Consider the following 17,678-nt stretch of genomic DNA (forward strand, 5'->3'; position numbering starts at 1 on the left):
ACATGTGGTCCCACGTTAGTTGTCTCAGTCAGACCCCAGCGGAGGCCCAGACAGCATGGCACGGAGCTTAGTCAACCCTGATCTCTGCTGCGCTGCCCACATCCCTAACTCACAGAATTGAGAGTAAAGAAAAAAGAGGTTGCTTTAAGACCCAACATTTTGGGGTGGTTTGTTACAAAGTACTTGATAACAGAAACCACTGGAAGGTGCTACTTGGAAAGGGTTCTGGCCATGTTTAAATATGCTAGAGAACCTTGAAGGGGGTCACATGGTGAGATTTTATTTATTTTGGGTAGAAGCAACCAAACTTTTAGTTGAGATGGAAACCAATTTACAGTTAAAGTGCTTTCTCTCTTCCTCCTTGCTCTGTGCTATTTTTGTCTGCCTACGTTTCCTTTCCTTCGTCTTCTGGGCAGAAAAGGTCCCACTACTCAATCCACATAGTTTTGGTGAGAATGCGTCTGACAAAAGAGAATAGAGCTTTATCTTAGCCTGGGCCCCATAGAAATTATAATTGGTGGTAATGGCTGACATGCCAGTAGTTTATTTGGATAATGATCCCATGGAACAGGAATGAGCAGCCAGGGGAATAATAAGGTAAAAAGGGAAAACCAACACAAGGAGGTGTTATCAAGGTGGACACCACTGCTATGGGGACTGTAGTTGTGTGCCTATAGATCAGTGGTTCTCAACCTTCCTAATGCCGCGACCCTTTAATACAGTTCCTCATGTTGTGGTGACCCCTAATTTCATTGTTACAAATTGAACATAATTAAAGCATAGTGATTAATCACAAAACAATATGTAATTATATATGTGTTTTCCGATGGTCTTAGGCGACCCCTGTGAAAGGGTCGTTCAACCCCCAAAGGGGTCGAGACCCACAGGTTGAGAACCGCTGCTATACATGGACGTGGGTAGCATTTATCCATTGGTTCATTGAGGTTTTGTTTGCAAGGCTGATGGAAATAGCCTGGGGACTGAGTGCTACAGTAGCGCTACAGTAGTGACTAGAACTTGAGGTGGCGACAAGAGGAGCTGCACTGATGCACCGTGGTGCCTGATGCAGGCAGGAAGCCCTCCTCCGGGCTCAGTACACCTCCACCCCCAGGGCACAGTGCTTGGGTCATGGGTGTGCACCAACCAAGCCAGGATGCTAGAGTTCTCTCCCAGCATTTCTATAACAGGACATTGTTCCTCAGATCTTTCTTCCAAAGCTGAATGGATGTCAGTCTGCATCTGCATCTGCACTTCCCCTCCTACATGGAGAAAACCTGCTTGCAGATGTGAGAGACAGAGAGTTCTGTGGTGTCAAATCTCAACTCCAGCCCTTGAGGTTCTAGAGCTTCCATGATTCCTATAGCTCCTCCTTTCATTCTATGACCTACTCCCATCCATCTAATAAATCCCCTAATTAAACCATCTCAACCTAATTTGAATTGGGTTTCTGCCAGTTGCAATTGAAATGTTCCTGGCAGTATAGAAACTGATGGGTAAAAGTGGAGTGTTATTTATCAATGGCCTTCTATCTCTGTCCTTGGTTCCAGGCCCAACTTTCATATCTTCACTTATTCGATATTTATATTTCGGTTTTCAAATTCAATGATACATCTAAACCTGCAATTGTCATCTCCTGTTTTTGTTGATTTTTGTCAGTGAGTCATTCTCCTACTCCCCAGGTTCGAAACCAGTGTTGCCTTGGACTCTATTCTCTTTTTCTTGCCATGAAGTCTTACTGATTCTTTCTTTGCAAGATGTTTCCAATTCATCTTTTTGTTGTTTTGTTGTTTTGGTGTGTGTGTCCCCTCTATGTTCTTCTGCTTCTAGGTCCTGTTCTAATCTAATTTGTCTTCATTTTTTACCACAATAATTCTGCTGAAAAAATTTTTGCCTGACTTTTTTCTGCTTAATAATTTTCAATGGGTCTCTATAGCCTGAGGAAAAGTCCAAACTCCTTTGACACACAGTACCTGCAAGATGAAGGCTCTACCTCAGTTTCCAGTGTTTTCTTTCACTCTGCTTCAAAATTAGCTCTTCATCCCATTAGCCATGGTCCCCGAACACAAATTCCCCATTCCTGTATCTCTGCCTTCATCCCACTTCACCTTCCCACTTGAAAGGCCACCCGCTCCTCTTCTCCTGCCCAAATCCTGGCTGATGAAACTCAGGTCCCTGTGCTGCTCCAGCCCATAGTGCTTTCTTTCTCCCTCTTCTTCCCTGCTGTCTGTGTTATGTGTTTAATACATTTATTGTCTTGAACTGTGGCATACACTTTGTTCTTGCCAGAGTTGCCCTTTATTCAGACTTTAATTTGTATGAAAACAGAACCCATGTCTCCTAATTTGGGTTTTCTATTCCTCCACTTCCACACACCCAACACTAGGCATAATAGGTGCTTAAGAAATTTTACTTTGTTATTTCTTTACTCTAAAATAAAAGGCTATGCTTTGTCTGAAGTCTGTTTTGTCATGTGATATCGGTATTGTGGATGATAAAGATGTGGGTGGAAAAATAGCTAAACACTCCTGAGTTTCTCTCTATACTTCCCTGCTGTACTAATAAATGTGCCCTGTTCTTCCCACCATTGCCTTTGCTTTTTAGGAACAATAGGCTATTTTCCTTTTTAGGAAATAATCTCACACTCTGACAAAAAGTTCTCTTGTTTATAAATCTCTCTTCCATTCACTCTTCTCCAAATGTAATTTTAGACAGGCAGATCTGTTTTTGAAGTTCAAAGAGAAAAGAATCAGCAGACTCAACGGCACATAACAAAAGACGATGCGTGGTATCCTTGTTTCTTTTTATTGGAAAGGAATCATTTCTATTCTAGCGCAAACAATGTATATTTTACATCATAAAGCAAGATATAATTTACATATTACATTTCTTACGAGATCTTTATACCCTAAATGTCATTCCCTTTTTTATTCGGTCACCTCTTCTGGTTCCATTTACCGTGCCACATACCCCATAAATCAGCACCTTGTTTCCAAGGGATTGGGGACACAGACAGAGAGTTTGTAAGTATTCATCTGTATCTGAGGATAATGATGGTGAGGAGCAGGGGTATGCCTTTGAACTCTGGCTCTGAGGCCCTCTCTTGACGCCTGGCTCAGGAGCCGGAAGGCTACTCCTCCAAATCACATATGAACTCCTACTTATGTCAAGTCAATAATAAATGAACAACACCGAGTGCTTATACCATGGGTATACTTCTTGATCAAGTGCTTAGATAATAGATGCTTGTGGTATGCATTCACCAACAATGCCAGTTCCTATGGCTGACCAGTACTGGTTCTTCCATGATATTCCCAGACATCTCTTGCTCGGGGAATATTGCAATAATGGGTAAAACTGCCCAGTTTCACCTCACATTAGGGTTATGGGTTCAGACTTGTCTGTTCACCACTGAAAATGGATGTCAAGATAGAAGCTTCAAGTGACTTTACATGACCCTCTGTCTCTTGGCTGCCTCTTCTAAGATTTCATCCCTCTTAGCAAATTTTTTTAAATGTATGATTTCTGTTCCCTGCACTGTAATCCAAATCCTCTTTCAGCCATTCTTCCCAAACCTCCAACTCCAAAAGTTTACCAATATCTTGGGTTGCACTGATTTCACAAAGAATGTTTTAATCTGTTAGGATGCACTGTTCCTTTGAAACTCAATAATCCACAGCAGCTAATGGGACAAAAGAATCCAGGGACTCTTTGGGAAGCAAGTAATATGTGTTGTTAGCCAGCTTATGTGAACCATTTGGTAAGAAATGTTTGAATAGTAGGTGAAAAGAAACACACACAGGAAATTGGTTGATGAGAGCAAAATGCATCAGATGGGCTTCCTTCTTGTTATAGAGAAAAGTACAGAATCAACATTCAAAATACATTTTCAGATTGGGGGATATTTGACTGAAAAAATAACACCATGAGCTCAATCTGGTAGGCCAAAGCAAGAAACAAATATGTTCTCAAAGTGCATCTTAAACCCCAATTCCTTGCCTGTCACTGAAAGTTGACATATTTGGCCAAAATCTATCTGGAGCTTTTAAATCACTGATAACTAAAGTTATTACAACCAAGCTGGCCAGGATGAAAATGTAAATTGAAAATGTGTTTGTTCTGTGTATCTTAGATTACTTTGGTCAAATGATGTGAATTCTGAGAGGTCTATAAATATAAACCTATTTCTCATTTCCAAATGCAAAATTATAAGCATTAAAAGCAAGGTAGCATTTCCTTGCTAGAAAACAAGGTACTGTATCCTTCCATTAGCCTTGAAAACTTTTATAGTCCCCTTCCTTTCATGGCTACAAAGTGCTGGAAATACAGAGAATATGGGAAAGAATGAAGGAGCAAATGAATAGGGCCTCACAACACCCCTGTGAGGTAGGTAAGTATTGTTAAACCCATTTTACAAAAAGGTAAACTGAGGTACCACTTGGTAATGGGGTTTGGTCAAGTCCACCTGACAAGTCACAAAAGCACAGCTGGAAACAAAGAGAAAGAAACAAAGAAAGGTCAGTCCTGGCTCCCAGCCCTAGCCACTAACCTTTATTTCAAAATATTAGAAAATAAAATAATTGCCTTTTTTGAAGTTTAGACAAACCTTTAAGTATTCCAATAAACATGTGTCTTTCAGATTCCTGTTGAGTAGAAAAAGGGCAGATGGCCAAATGGCTTTTTCTCCGCTCTCTAAGTGTAATTCCCATGATAGATCAGGACAGACCAGCATTCCACCAGAGCTCAGCCTCTAAACTCAAGGACATTCTTAAAGCTTCACATAGTTTCTCATTTATTTAAAGCCCTCCTGTGAAAACAAGACCTGTTCTCCAACAGCTGCTCTATAAGTTGCTCTGTGGACCTTAATGAGAATTTTGTGGAGAGCAAGAAAGGAAACAAAATCCCCAATAAAAAGTCTCATCACTGTAGAGAGAAGGACAGTGGTGATGGCGTGAAATTTGCTTTCTGTTGTGTTTGAGAAACTGCAAACTTGAGCTTGCAAGAATATTTTATATATATATATAAAATATATAAATATATACAGTATATATATAAGTGTGCATCTGATGACCCTTAAGGCACCAATGAGACATAGGCTATGCCTTTCACAACTCAGTCTTTGTTTTCCAAGAGAAATTTCTCTCCCTCATTCAAATGAAAAATAGTTTGTCTACCAAATAGTCCATGACAGCAAATCCTTCAAAAACAACAAACATCTTTAACTTAAGATGGCTGATTATTAAGATAGGGATGATGGTGATATCAGCTATAGCTTAGAGCTTAAATCTAGAGCTTAGGTCTAGAGCTTATTGCTTAGAATGAGCCAGGCACAGCCAATCAAACTGGAACTGACAGGCCAGCGACCAGATGTTGCACATGACTGTTTCTCTCCCCCCTACTCCCCAGTAGCTGATGGGAAAACCTTTCCATGACCAACAGAGATGGAGACAGGGAGAAAGAAAATCTTGTCTGGCACAGATTCTTTAGAAAGACTGGCTTTTCAGAGGTTCCTAGAGCTTCTGTGCAGAGAACTGGGAAGAAGGACGGGGCAAGGCACTGAGGTTTCAACTCATCGACGAGGAGACTATAGGCAATTATTCTGATATTTATATATAGATGGCTTCTTTGGCTATCATAGACTTTTTAAAACCCATATAATCATAGGGAGGGGTGGGGGGCTGAACCCAACGGAAGAAGCTCGGAGTATATGAAGCAAAGCATGGAAAGAAGGGAAAACAAAATGAACACACCCAGAAACAAGTGTTGCTGGTGTCCCAGAGGGAGGAGGAGTGTTTGGTAACTAATTTTCATTTGGCTCCTCTCCTGTGCTTCTCTGCCATGGTCCCAATAGTTTAGTTCTGTTTTTTTTTGGTTTGTTTATTTTTATTATTTTTTTTCCAGCAGATGAAGAAATGACAGAACAGGATAGGTGTCTTATGGTTTTTTTTTGGATTTCTTCTTAGGCCTGTTTAATTATTTTTTTCCTCAGTTGACTGTTGGCACCTGGTTCCTCTGTAAACTATATTCCTTGGCCTTCAGTCTCAGGTTGGCAATGCTGTTGGCCATGTTGATGCCCTGTGCAGGGCTATTGTTGGCACATGTGGCAGAATAAGTAGCCATGGCACTGTAGGGACAAAGGAGAGAGCAGGGAGAATAACAGGCATTAGTTTCACAAAGCTGTACGTCTGTGCCCCAGATGGGTGTGACTCTCAGAACGGGGGCAGGCAGGGGCAGGAGGGTTGGACGAGATGACCTCTGAGGTCCCTTACAGCCCCAGATGTCCATTAGTCTAAGGCACTTGGCGAAGGGTGGCAGTGCTTGAAAGGGCAGGGCAGAGCAGTGGAGAGTGGACCAAGGGATGGGGGAGAGAGGCATTCGCTGTGTTGGACTCAGTGAGTCATGATTTATTTCTGGGGTGAGAGAAGAAAGCTGCTTGTGCTGAATAACAGGTGTGTGACCAGCTATCCAATTGAAACCTGTTCAAAGCCCTCTTCCTGCCTACATCCCTGGCATATGGGAGCAACGAGAAAGAAACGGAGGCATTTGAAGAGAAAATTTTTGCCTTCCTCACTCTAGGACGCCGACGTTCACTCTAACACATTTTAGATGATCAATAGATACCATGCTAAATACTATTTTTGGAGAATCAGTTAAACAACCCAAGATAACTTTTGTGCCGTTCCCTGCACAAAAGCATTGCCCAATCAAGAGGGACCCATTGTGTTTGGCCTTGATTTGATAACTTTTCAAAAGGATTTGAATAGCTCCAGACACTGCTTTTGGGTCAGTCATTTTGGAGATGTTTAAATCTCCTAGATGAGCTAGCAAAGGCTTCAGTTTTAAGATTCCCAACCTGTTTCTCACTGTTCATATTCCTGAGAAAAACCTGAAGTTTTGTTTTTTGTTGTCAGAGATTGTAATTAAGACCTAGGAATACCACTGGGAAGAAATTTGTAATTGGTGGTTTTGTTACTTGTACCCATGAATTTCTTTTAAAGGAAAGAGTAATGATTTCTTTGACTTGGATGCAAATTATCCATTACTTTATATAAACAGTTAAAAGGGTACTCGTTTTAATGAAATGAAAATGTTTCTAGTTGTTTCTAAGATTAACAAAATCCCTTTCTACTGAGATAGACTTACAAATAGAAAGATGTGTACTGCATTCCAGTGCAATTTTGTCAGCCACACAGGAGTTTGTGGTTCTGGGGATCAAGTGATAGACCAGAAAGAGAGAAAACTAAAGCTACTTGCACAGATAGAGCGACTGTGTCATTAATACTTATTTGGGACACCGCATTGTCAAGGCTTATAGTCAAGATCCACAATAGCCTATTTCAGCTCAGATACTAGCAATTAACCCAGGAAGACTAGGTTGAAGAAATATAATTAGTCCCCGGTCACTAGGTCTTTCCAAAAATACACATCCTTAATGTAAAATCCTTATAGCACTGGGGTGTGTGTGTGTGTGTGTGTGTGTGTGTGTGTGTGTGTGCGCGCGATGGCAGAAGGAAGAAGATTTAGAAGGGTTATAAAAGATCCTTATGTTCTTGTATTTCATATTAGCCTGCTTTGCTCTTACTCATTTCTGGATTGATGATTTTAACCATCTTTACAAAATTAGGTTCTCCTATAGCTCCCTGGACTTTTCCTCTTAGCACTTATTTTAATTCCTCGACTGTAAGTTCCACAGATGAGACACCATATCTGCCTTGTTCACCTCTGTCTCCCCAGGTAGAGTTAACATCCTATCTACCACACATTTGGCATTCAAGAACGTATTTAATGAATAGATAAGTAAGACTAAACTGATTCCAGCTCAATGTCACTTTTCTCTGTCATCCTGCTGTGAGTAATGATTCTAAAAATATTTCACCAATATGCTTTTATTCTTAGGAACTTATTCCTCCCTGTTAATTTTGCTATCTTAATAGAATGTACAAAATCAGAAAGGACATGACAAAACAGGAGCTGGTGGTTGCATATCCTTAAATCCATAACAATATCTTTTAAGAGAAAAAACATGAACAAATATTAATACAGGTTAGACTAATAGAATAGACTCTCACTTCTACCACTGTCTACCAAAGGCAGAGGCAGAAAGAGTCCCAGTTAAAGGTTTCAATTAGGAGTGAGATAAGTGACCAGAACAACCCATTAAAATTGAACAAGTTTTTTTGTCTTTCCAGTATACCAAGAAATTTCATTTATTTTCCAACCCCACATACATATGATCATTTAATTTCTATATGAATTGCCTGCTTCCATTCAAGAACCTGCCAGAAATACATGTGCATCTATAAATTCTCTATTCAAGGGTGTTCAAGGATACACTGAAATCTAAGATTTCAAAGAAATCAAAGATCTACTAGTAAATTGGTAAGAAAAGAAACACTTGGATTGGGGACATGTACCTGAGTCATAGACCACAAAATCAATCAAACAGGCTTTCTCAACCAGGTTTTTGCAAGAGAAGAAAGCCCTGGAGATGGTACATAGAACCATTTTAAATGCATAGGAGAGGCGCTGGAATTGTGAGTTATCTGTGATATCCGTTAAGTACTGAGAATGGATTTGGATGGCTTCCTAAAACAGAAGACTAAAACTTCTTGAGAGAACACTTATAAAACTGAAATTGCTATAGTTGTGATTTCAATGTTATCTATTATAGAACCATGCTTGCTGTATTTTCTGCAGCCTTTACTAGTGTCATCTGATAGTCTAGTCTGAAGACTGACTGTGGTAACAGATGTCTTGGAAATACTGAGATTCTCTCACTAATGCAGGCCAGATATTTGTATCCCAAAGGAGGTGAATATTGATCCACTTTCCATCTCAATACCAAGTTAGTGTAAATTAGGGTTCGGTCTTGCACAGGAGACGGGATTTTCACTGAGATATTTCCCCTTAAATGGCAACCTGTTATTAGAGTTGAAAATAGCTTCCTGTCCGACTCTACTGTGGGCTGTTACAAGGACATCGCTGTACCAGTGAGGCCTCAAGCTAGTGGTTGATATTCATGAGTAAGTCTTGAACTTTCCTAGGAACAAAGCAAGTAATAGCATTTGCACTTGATAAGTGTTCAGGAAAGTTAGAAACTTTCAAAAATTGATCTAAAATAGGCCAGCATTGCATAGCCATAAGAAGTAAACTAAGAGTGAGTCTTAATTCAGAGCCTCTTAACAAATGTTTAGACCATCTAACTGTACAAATAGAGACTACAGTGAGGGTTTTGTGCACATACGGAAGGATTGTGAATCTGTGTTCCCTGAGTACTTGGACATGGGTTTAGATTCTCAACTTGAATTAAAAGTGCCATGTCGACAAGTAGGGAGCAGTCCTTTTACGTGCCAGTGAGGCCTCAAGACTTGTTACAAGTCAGAAAAGACAGAATTAGTGAGTGGGTACTCCCAGAGCAGTTTCGTCATGCTTTTAAAACGGCATTAGGAGATGGAGAGGACCCACTTGCAAAAATGACAACAGGTGCAAGAGAGCCTTGAGTGGCTGCCAGTCAGAATGTTCATGACCACCTGTTTTCCATGTCATCAAAACTTATAATGCTCTGTGTTAGGCAAAGAAAGAGAACCCTGGAATGTTTTCTCACAAGACAGACACCAAAGGCAATGAGCTGTTTTCAACTAAACTTACAGGACCATTGGAACCATGTAAAGCTTCTACTCCTTCCTATACAGGAGTAAGCTTCCTGGGACAAAAAGATGAGATGGAAGCAAAGTGACTTATAGAGAGTAAGCACATGGACCACACCAAGAGCCTGCTGACCAACACCCAGAGATCCTGCCCCTTGGTCTCGATTTATGAGTAAGAAACATGTACTTTTTCTAACATGATAATGCCGACATGACCCTGGGACTGGGGGTTCATGGAGGTTGGCTCAAGCAACATTTTATTTCGTTTCAATGAATGTCAAGTTTGTTATGTCCACGACCAAGAAACTAGGTTGATGAATAAAGTGCACTGAAGAATTAAAGATGAAAAGGAAATTCCCATATCCCATCTGTCAACTCAGCAAGTCTACCCTGAGGCTCACACAGAGTGGACCCATGAACGTGAACTTGAACATTTTCCATCTCCTTATTTGGAGATGCCTAACAGATGGTGCTCAGCCATACAATGCAGCATGCTAACCACCAGCAGGGACGGAGTTCTGTTTTCACTGGAGACAAATAATTTTTGATGACTTCAACCTACCCTGAGAGGTTATTGTGAGGAAAAATGTGTTACAATGGCTGCCAAACACCAAGAAGTCCGGGAGATACTATACATAATATGATTTTAAAGCCAGGAAACTGGCAGGCATCTGCCTCTCTACTTCCTCAGCAGCCAGAGTGTAAGTCCCATAAGTCACAAAACTATTGAGGACAGTAGGGTGGGGGTGGGGAGGGACAATAATAACTGACTTAGTTTTCAACTCTAACTTTGTTTTTCTGTTTGGCCCTTTTGGACAAATGATGACAAGCTGTTGAGAATTCCATCCCAAAGACAGATCCGTTAGCCCAAGACATCTATGTGCTTCCTGAGATCCTAGGGTTTCCCAGCTCAGGAGTTTTCCAAAGGCTGTGGAGCTGGAGGTTTGCCCCGACTCTGTCTGTAATGTGTAGAGGTTGGAGACTGTCTCTTAGGTTTGTTCATTTGTCAGTGTAAGAACACGGAGGTATACTTGCTTCATCTAAGAAAACTTAGTATGAGTTTTTCTAGGGAAGTTTATCTTAGGAAACTAAAGTTCCCTTTTGGAAGTGATCTTTTGTGATTTAAATAATCATTTCTAATTTCTGTTTTCAAAATCCAGAAGTTAATTTTTGAAATTCAGCTTTTTAAGTGAATACACTTGGACCCTATTTCATTGATAAGCCTTCAGTTTGCACTGTGTGCTCAGGGATCCTTCTGCCATTTTTAACTCTTTTTTCTACAGATGTGTTACATTGGAAGCCTTGCATCCCTCCTTTGTCTCAACAATTTGTGTACTTCCTTTTTGAAATGCACATTGCTTATCTACAGATTCCAAACGCCCCGGAGAAGTAGGTAATAGGAAAACTGTAACGAGCTCATCTTAGATGCAAGGTTACACGAGAGATAGATGATCCAACTGGCCTGAGAAGCACAGGATCCAGGACAAGAACATAGTTCTTCCGACCTCTGCCCCACTCCCTACGGTCATTTAAAGCCACACTATTCCAATTATGTCCCAAGTGTCAACAGTGTGGCATGACATGAATGCCTGTTAGCACTGCAGAAGCTGAGTCTGCATTGTAACACTGTGCCTGGCAATCCCTATACCCAGTCATTTTTGAGGAGCCCTGCTCTAGGCTACAGACTTTACAGACCCATTTTCTTGCAGCTCCGGTTGGTTTCCAATGGTATCCCCCACTTAAGGACCTCTCTGCTTTCATTTCTAGGACCGCAAGTCCCGCTTTCTTAAACTCTTATTTCCCACTTATACCCTACCCCCAGCAGCCACCCTCTTCCCCCTGACAAGTTACCTTTTCAGTGTCTTCCGTTAGAATCCGTTATGAAGTCCCTCGTGTAAACAACATCTTGGGAGGGACGAGGATCTATTTTTGAAAGTGTGAAAGGGAGACATGAGCCAAATGCGTTCAGCAGATGTCAGGCAGCACCGTGACCACGACCAAAGGAGGGGAGGAGGAGGAGGAGAAGGTTAGAGGAGAGAAACTGTGGACAAGGATAGCTGGCCTCCCTTTTACTTGTCATAGGTTCTCTTGGAAGCCCAGCCCTCCCTCTGGAAATGCCCTCCAGACCGATACTGCAGAGCCTGGCCACTCTCTAGCTCTTATAGAAAAAGGCATCTCTGGGGAAAGACTTCTCTACTATTCCATCTAAAACAGCAGCCCAAAGTCCAGGACTTGGTTAATTAGTGCTACCCAGAGGCAAAGCACTACAAGATAGGGAGTCTTAATAGCTCTGGTGCTGGTATGATTTTCACAAAGGAAAACAGTTCTGAGCTAAGCAGTGGGCGTGTGTGCCAAAAACAAGCTCTCTTCCTCGGGCTGCGGGTAGGTAAAGAAGACACCTACCGGGCTAGTAGTGTCCGCGTGAGGGAATGCTTTGCTCTTTCTGGTAACTCGATTGCCTGCCTGACATCACCACCTCTAGCACGCTCACGGGAATGAATGAGGTCATGACGTGCTAAAAATATAGTATGAACCATATGTCCCAGTTTGCCAGGGACAATCCCAGTTGAATGCCTGTTGTTCTGGTGTTATTATTAATAGCACGCCCCTTTCACTCTCAGAAGTGTCCCAGTTTGGACGATAAATTATACAGCTACTACTCTAGATATGGAAGACACCCAGAAATAAAATGTGTTGGCTATTTCCTATCCCATAATCCTGAACATATGCACACAGTTGCTTTGAGTCTTATTATTTTCCTGTCTTCTCTGTGGGAGTCAGCACACTGTCCTGTCTGACAAAACTGCCCTCTCGCTGTCCCTGGGTTACATGGCCAAGCCCCATCAGTCATCCCAAGGGGATGTCCACACACCTCGGTGTCTTGTTAGACCCTGAACCAAAGAGCATGTTTACATAGTTTCCCAGTCTTCCACTGTTACTATTTTCGATATCATGTCCGGTTTAATTTAAATGAAAATATGGCCACGTGTCCTACAATTTTGGACAGAAACGGGGATCATGCACACTGGGTCTAATTCTGCTTGCTGGAAGCTTAAGCTTGGGCGAATGTTTAGTTTCTGCTTTGGAACCAGAGCAAGGACAGAACTACCACACTAGAGCATTCCAAGGGTTGACCAAGAGAAATGCCTTTTAATCAACATCACATGGGAGATAACTAACTTGACATAATAGTACCAACAGAAAGAGCGAGTTAATTTTCCATAACACAAAAGGTCTATCATTTGCTTTGCTTTTCATCACTTGTTTTTTTTAATCATCCCTTAACAAAACTTCTATTTCAAAATGCAAAATCATAAAGTATTTTGTGTCTACTAAACATAGCAGAAAGATCTCCAAGAAACAGAATAGCTTTTTACCACTTTTAGAAATTAATCAAAAATAGAAACACTTCAGTCAATAGTGGGTCAAACAACATTATTATTGATTAAATTACTGCTTTAAAACATTGTTTTTTCTACTTATAGCTGGAGATTAACTTATTCTTCATACAGAATATGAACAATCAGAGTCTATAAATTTTAATGAATTATATTTTACAAACTCTGTAGCTAAGAGAGAAATGATATAAAAGTATACCATGAAACGAGTAAAAAGTACTAGGTTATATAATTTTAAGTGAAAAAAGCAGAATACAAAATACTATGTACACTAAGTCTACACTATATAAAATACTGAACTCTAATTGCAAAAGTAAACTAGTTATGTCAAGATGGTGGATTTATGAGTATTTTTTAATGTTCCAATATTTCTACATAATCTTTCAAATTAAAATAGAACATTTCCCAAAAAGGCACACATAAATTGTGTGTTAATAATTTCAGTTAGATGCCCATATATATAATATATATGATGCTGGCCCCGGGGTTTGAACTTCTGCTGAGGTCCGGTAACCTAACCCAGTATAAATTCAGGAAGGCTTTCATCCCCATTCCTGTAGGGGACTGCCCTCCGTCTCTCACTGGTAAGGACCACATAGAGCCATCTGGATTGCTTACAGCTGGTATGAAAAGTTCCTAGGAGGACCCAGGCAGAAAAGGGAGCAGGACTTCCTGGCTGTGACCAAATTCAAAACAGAAACCTTGAAACATCAAGCTTGGAACCACATCCATTTCCCAAGACATTTAATGAGCCTATGAGCTATCAATATTTATCAGAGAAACACAGCAGTCTTCCGGGTATTTAAAAATATTAAAGACTAGGTGATTTCACAATGGTCTTCAAAATGGGTCTTCAGTAAATTCTATGGGAGAGGAGTCTGAATTTTAAATGGGACCCAAAGATATGACTAATCTTTTGAAATCAACAAGGTGTACCATGTCTGAGAGCAAGAAGAGTTTCCAGTTTCCTATGGGGTGTGTGTGTGTGGGGTGGGGTGGGGGTGGGGGTGTTCTCTGTACTAAGACCAAAGTAATTCAGGCTAATTTCAACAATTCGGGGTGCGGGGTGTTCAAAAGAGATTTGCAAATGCATTTCTGGTGTTTCTTTCAAGAAACTGACTTGGAAGAGAAAGAACATTTAGGTGAGGCCTTTTGCTTTGATTAGAGTAATCAAAGTTTGAAACATATTTGGATTTCACAATGTGGCATTTTACATCAAGAGTTCAGCTTCCACTGGGGGATAATCTATAATTAATTTAAAGCATCTCCTTAACCCATTAGTGAACTTTAACAACAAAAAGGTAACCAAAGCACAATAAATGAATTTGGAAATAGTTCTTTCTCCACCGCAATCAGCCAGAGATAATCTTGATCTGGTTTCTAAGAGTACCCAGGTTTAGGTTCAAAGAAAGGCACTTATATGATGACAGTGTGTTAGGCACTTGTATTATATCTCAGCTTCCCTCTGGCATTAACCTATAATTCTGAACAGCATAACAAATGGAGGTTAAAGGCCTCTCCAAGACATTGAAATAGTACTCTGTTATTTGCTTCTTTAAAAATATTCACCTTTTTAATATAAAAGTTTAGTGTAAATTATACATTGCTTTTATACTTTAAAAACCCCACACAAACAAACTGACCCCCAAAGAACTTCAGATAGTAGATAAGATTTAGCAATTGAATAGGAAGGCATTTTGGACCATAAGGCATCCCCTACTAACAAAGAACTGTGACCATGAAACTGATCAAAATGATTTTGGATTTTCTTTCCTTCTCTCTCTGTGCCTCTCTCTTTCCTTCCTCCCTCCCTCCCTCCCTCCCTTCCTTCCTTCCTTCCTTCCTTCCTTCCTTCCTTCCTTCCTTCCTTCCTTCCTTCAATTCAAAATTAGTTTTACTGTGAATTACAGCCTTACAAGTTCAATTCTTACTTCAACATAGAAAAATAGATCTATCTTAAATTTGGAAATGGAGCAAAGTTTTGTTTCAGAACGGTTGCAAGGGGGACTCTGAGCATAGCTTAGTGATCTTTTCTTTTAGATTCTTCCCCATCTTTGAAACCTTTGCAAGAGTTCCTGAGTTCAAGAGGAGATTGCTGATGGCCTGCCCCTCTCTCTTCTGCCCCAAACCCTGCTCCTGGGGCAACTAGTAATCTGTGAAATCTGGGGATGTCAGCAAGTTGAGTGTCTCTGAAGAGGTTAACCCAGTAAGAAATGTCAGCCAGCTGCACAAGCAACTTTGAACGTGACGGAGCGCTGAGAAACATTGGAAGTAGAGCAAGGGAGAGTGGGCCAATCATTCACCTGTACGGAGAGGCCGTCCCCCAGGAGAAATAATCGGTGGGTCTTGGAGCAGGACGAGGTACGATGGGCTGCTCCACAGCAGTCACGTCTCCTGAGTAGGATTTGAGGAGGGAAGCGTTTTTATTGGCCAGCATGGCTCTCTCGTTCCTGCGGAATTTGGCTCTTCGGTTCTGAAACCACACCTGGAAGATGGTTGGGAGGAGAGGAGGGCATAGGAGGGGAAGGAAGAAAAAGAAGAGGAGGTTACACCAATGAAGTCCTGGTTGATTCTACTAGACTATGCCTTCCAAAGGAAGATGCAGGGGAGGTATGGACTTCTCCCGAGAACAATAGAAACATGCCGTAATCTTCCCGAGGTGAGCCATGTCACAGAGCTCTTAAGGGTGAAGACTTATAATGGGACCCTGAGGTACTTCCACTAATCAAGACTCCAGAAGTGAGAGCATGACTAACCCATGAGATAGCAAAATATGGTTATAATCCCTGTTGTAATTATAATGAAGAGAAAAAGGAAAATCTCATTAGACGTCTGCCAGAGACAATGATATTTTTTAAGTTCCTTCAAAACGTAAAAACTTCCTCGGCTTTCATAATGTATTGGCTACGTAAAGAAAATTCACCTTCCCCCAAAGTGGGCCCTGCAACACACTTTAAGAAGGAAATGGTTTATTTGGGAAATGCAGGGAACAGCAGTTGAAGAGTGAAGATATAGCAGAGAAGAACAGCCATGGAACAGTGTGTCCAGCCCCGTGGGACAGAAGGGACAAACCCAGGACACAGACTCCCACTGAGGGACACAGACTGCCACTGAGGGGTGAGGGAGCTGAAGATTCCTACACTGTCATTATTGATTATTAATGTTCCAGCGCCTCTGACATGCTGAACACAGGCAGGGCAGCTTCCTGAACTTCTAGAGAGAAACTTGTAAACGGAAATGAAGGTACTGAAGTTTGGAAGTTGAATGGAGTACATTCAATTGTAGGGTTAGAGGGAGGTGGCTGGTGCTGACAGCATCATAATCAACCCATCATTTATTAAGTGCTACCAGGGCTAGGAACTTATAGAAGCACATTGCATACATCGTTTCTAGTTATCATGACAATTCCATATATTAGGCCTCATTATTTCTATTTCAGAGTTGAGGAAATAGGTTCAATGAGATGAAGCCATCTGTCGAAGTTCACACAAATAATAAATGGCTGAATTTTTTAACTCAAGGACATCTGACTCATGATGACCCTACAACTCTCCGGATGGCCATGGGATTTTATTCATTCATTTACTCATTCAAGAGATCTTTATGGAGTGCCTGTTGTGTTGCAGACTCTGTGCTTAATGCTGGGAACAGAGATGAGGCTTCAGCAGCACACAGTCTATTAAAAGAAGGCAGACATGGAAATTTGAAATACTACAGAATAAGAGTTTTCGATGCAATTATAGAAATGCATGACAAGGTATGGGAGAAAGAAATTCTATGGTGTAGAGTGGAACATTTGCAAAACTCTAGGGAGCAACCTTCACAGAAACTACTGTGGGACGGGTGCCCGGTGGAAGGCCTGGGTGGAAGTCAAGGCAGAATCTGGACACATCGTTCCTGGCTCCGCAGACTCCTAGCTCTTGTGCTTCAATGTGCTCTTCACATTGCTAATAGAGCGATCATTTTAAATGCACATATAATTGTACTAATGCCCTGCTGTGTACCACCCACTGGTTCCCCATCACTTGAGGAATCAAATCAAAATGTCATAGCATAGAACAAAGACTGTTCGGGAATGACCTCTTTGTCCACCAATCTGACTGCACCTTACATAGCTTGGATCATATGCACTGGCCCCCTATTTTTCCAACTCCTTGCCCAGACTCAAGTCTATTGACATATTCAGTTATTTCCCACCTATGTCTATTCACACCCAATGCTCCCTCTGCCTGTGACATTCTTCCCCTTTGTCCAGGTGTCAAAAGACATCTTTCAAGATTCGACTTTCACATCACCTCCTTTGTGAAATGTCATGGAAAGTATATGACTTTAATGTCTTACAGAGTTGGATAAAATATTGGCTACAAAATGTTAAAGATCAGTCCTTGGATATTTATTTAATTTCTCTGATCCTTTGTCACTCAATCAAATGAGCATCATGATACCTACTCAGAGGGTCATTGTGACTGTTGGCACAGTTTCAGTGCTGAATATATGTGAATTCTCCTTTTTTTCCCTGGTAGATTTGATCATTCCTTCCTCTGTTCTATCATTAATTCTTTTGTTTTGTTGCTTTTTTAATCACGATTTTAAAAATATATATTTATTGATTTTTTAGAGGCAGGGAGGAAGGGAG

General features: G+C 41.0%; 1 protein-coding gene across 1 annotated transcript in view; it reads right to left on the bottom strand.

Moving 5' to 3' along the window:
* Positions 1–2,783: 2,783 nt before the first annotated feature.
* PRRX1 (paired related homeobox 1) overlaps positions 2,784–17,678 on the bottom strand; it is a 68,483-nt gene continuing 53,588 nt past the window's right edge. Inside the window, 2 exon segments of the mRNA XM_006097753.3 lie at positions 2,784–6,121; positions 15,346–15,527. Coding sequence (XP_006097815.1) covers positions 5,983–6,121; positions 15,346–15,527 — 321 coding nt within the window. The 3' untranslated portion in view covers positions 2,784–5,982.

The sequence above is a fragment of the Myotis lucifugus genome, unplaced genomic scaffold (assembly GCF_000147115.1).
Source record: "Myotis lucifugus unplaced genomic scaffold, Myoluc2.0 scaffold_211, whole genome shotgun sequence".
Taxonomy (NCBI): domain Eukaryota; kingdom Metazoa; phylum Chordata; class Mammalia; order Chiroptera; family Vespertilionidae; genus Myotis; species Myotis lucifugus.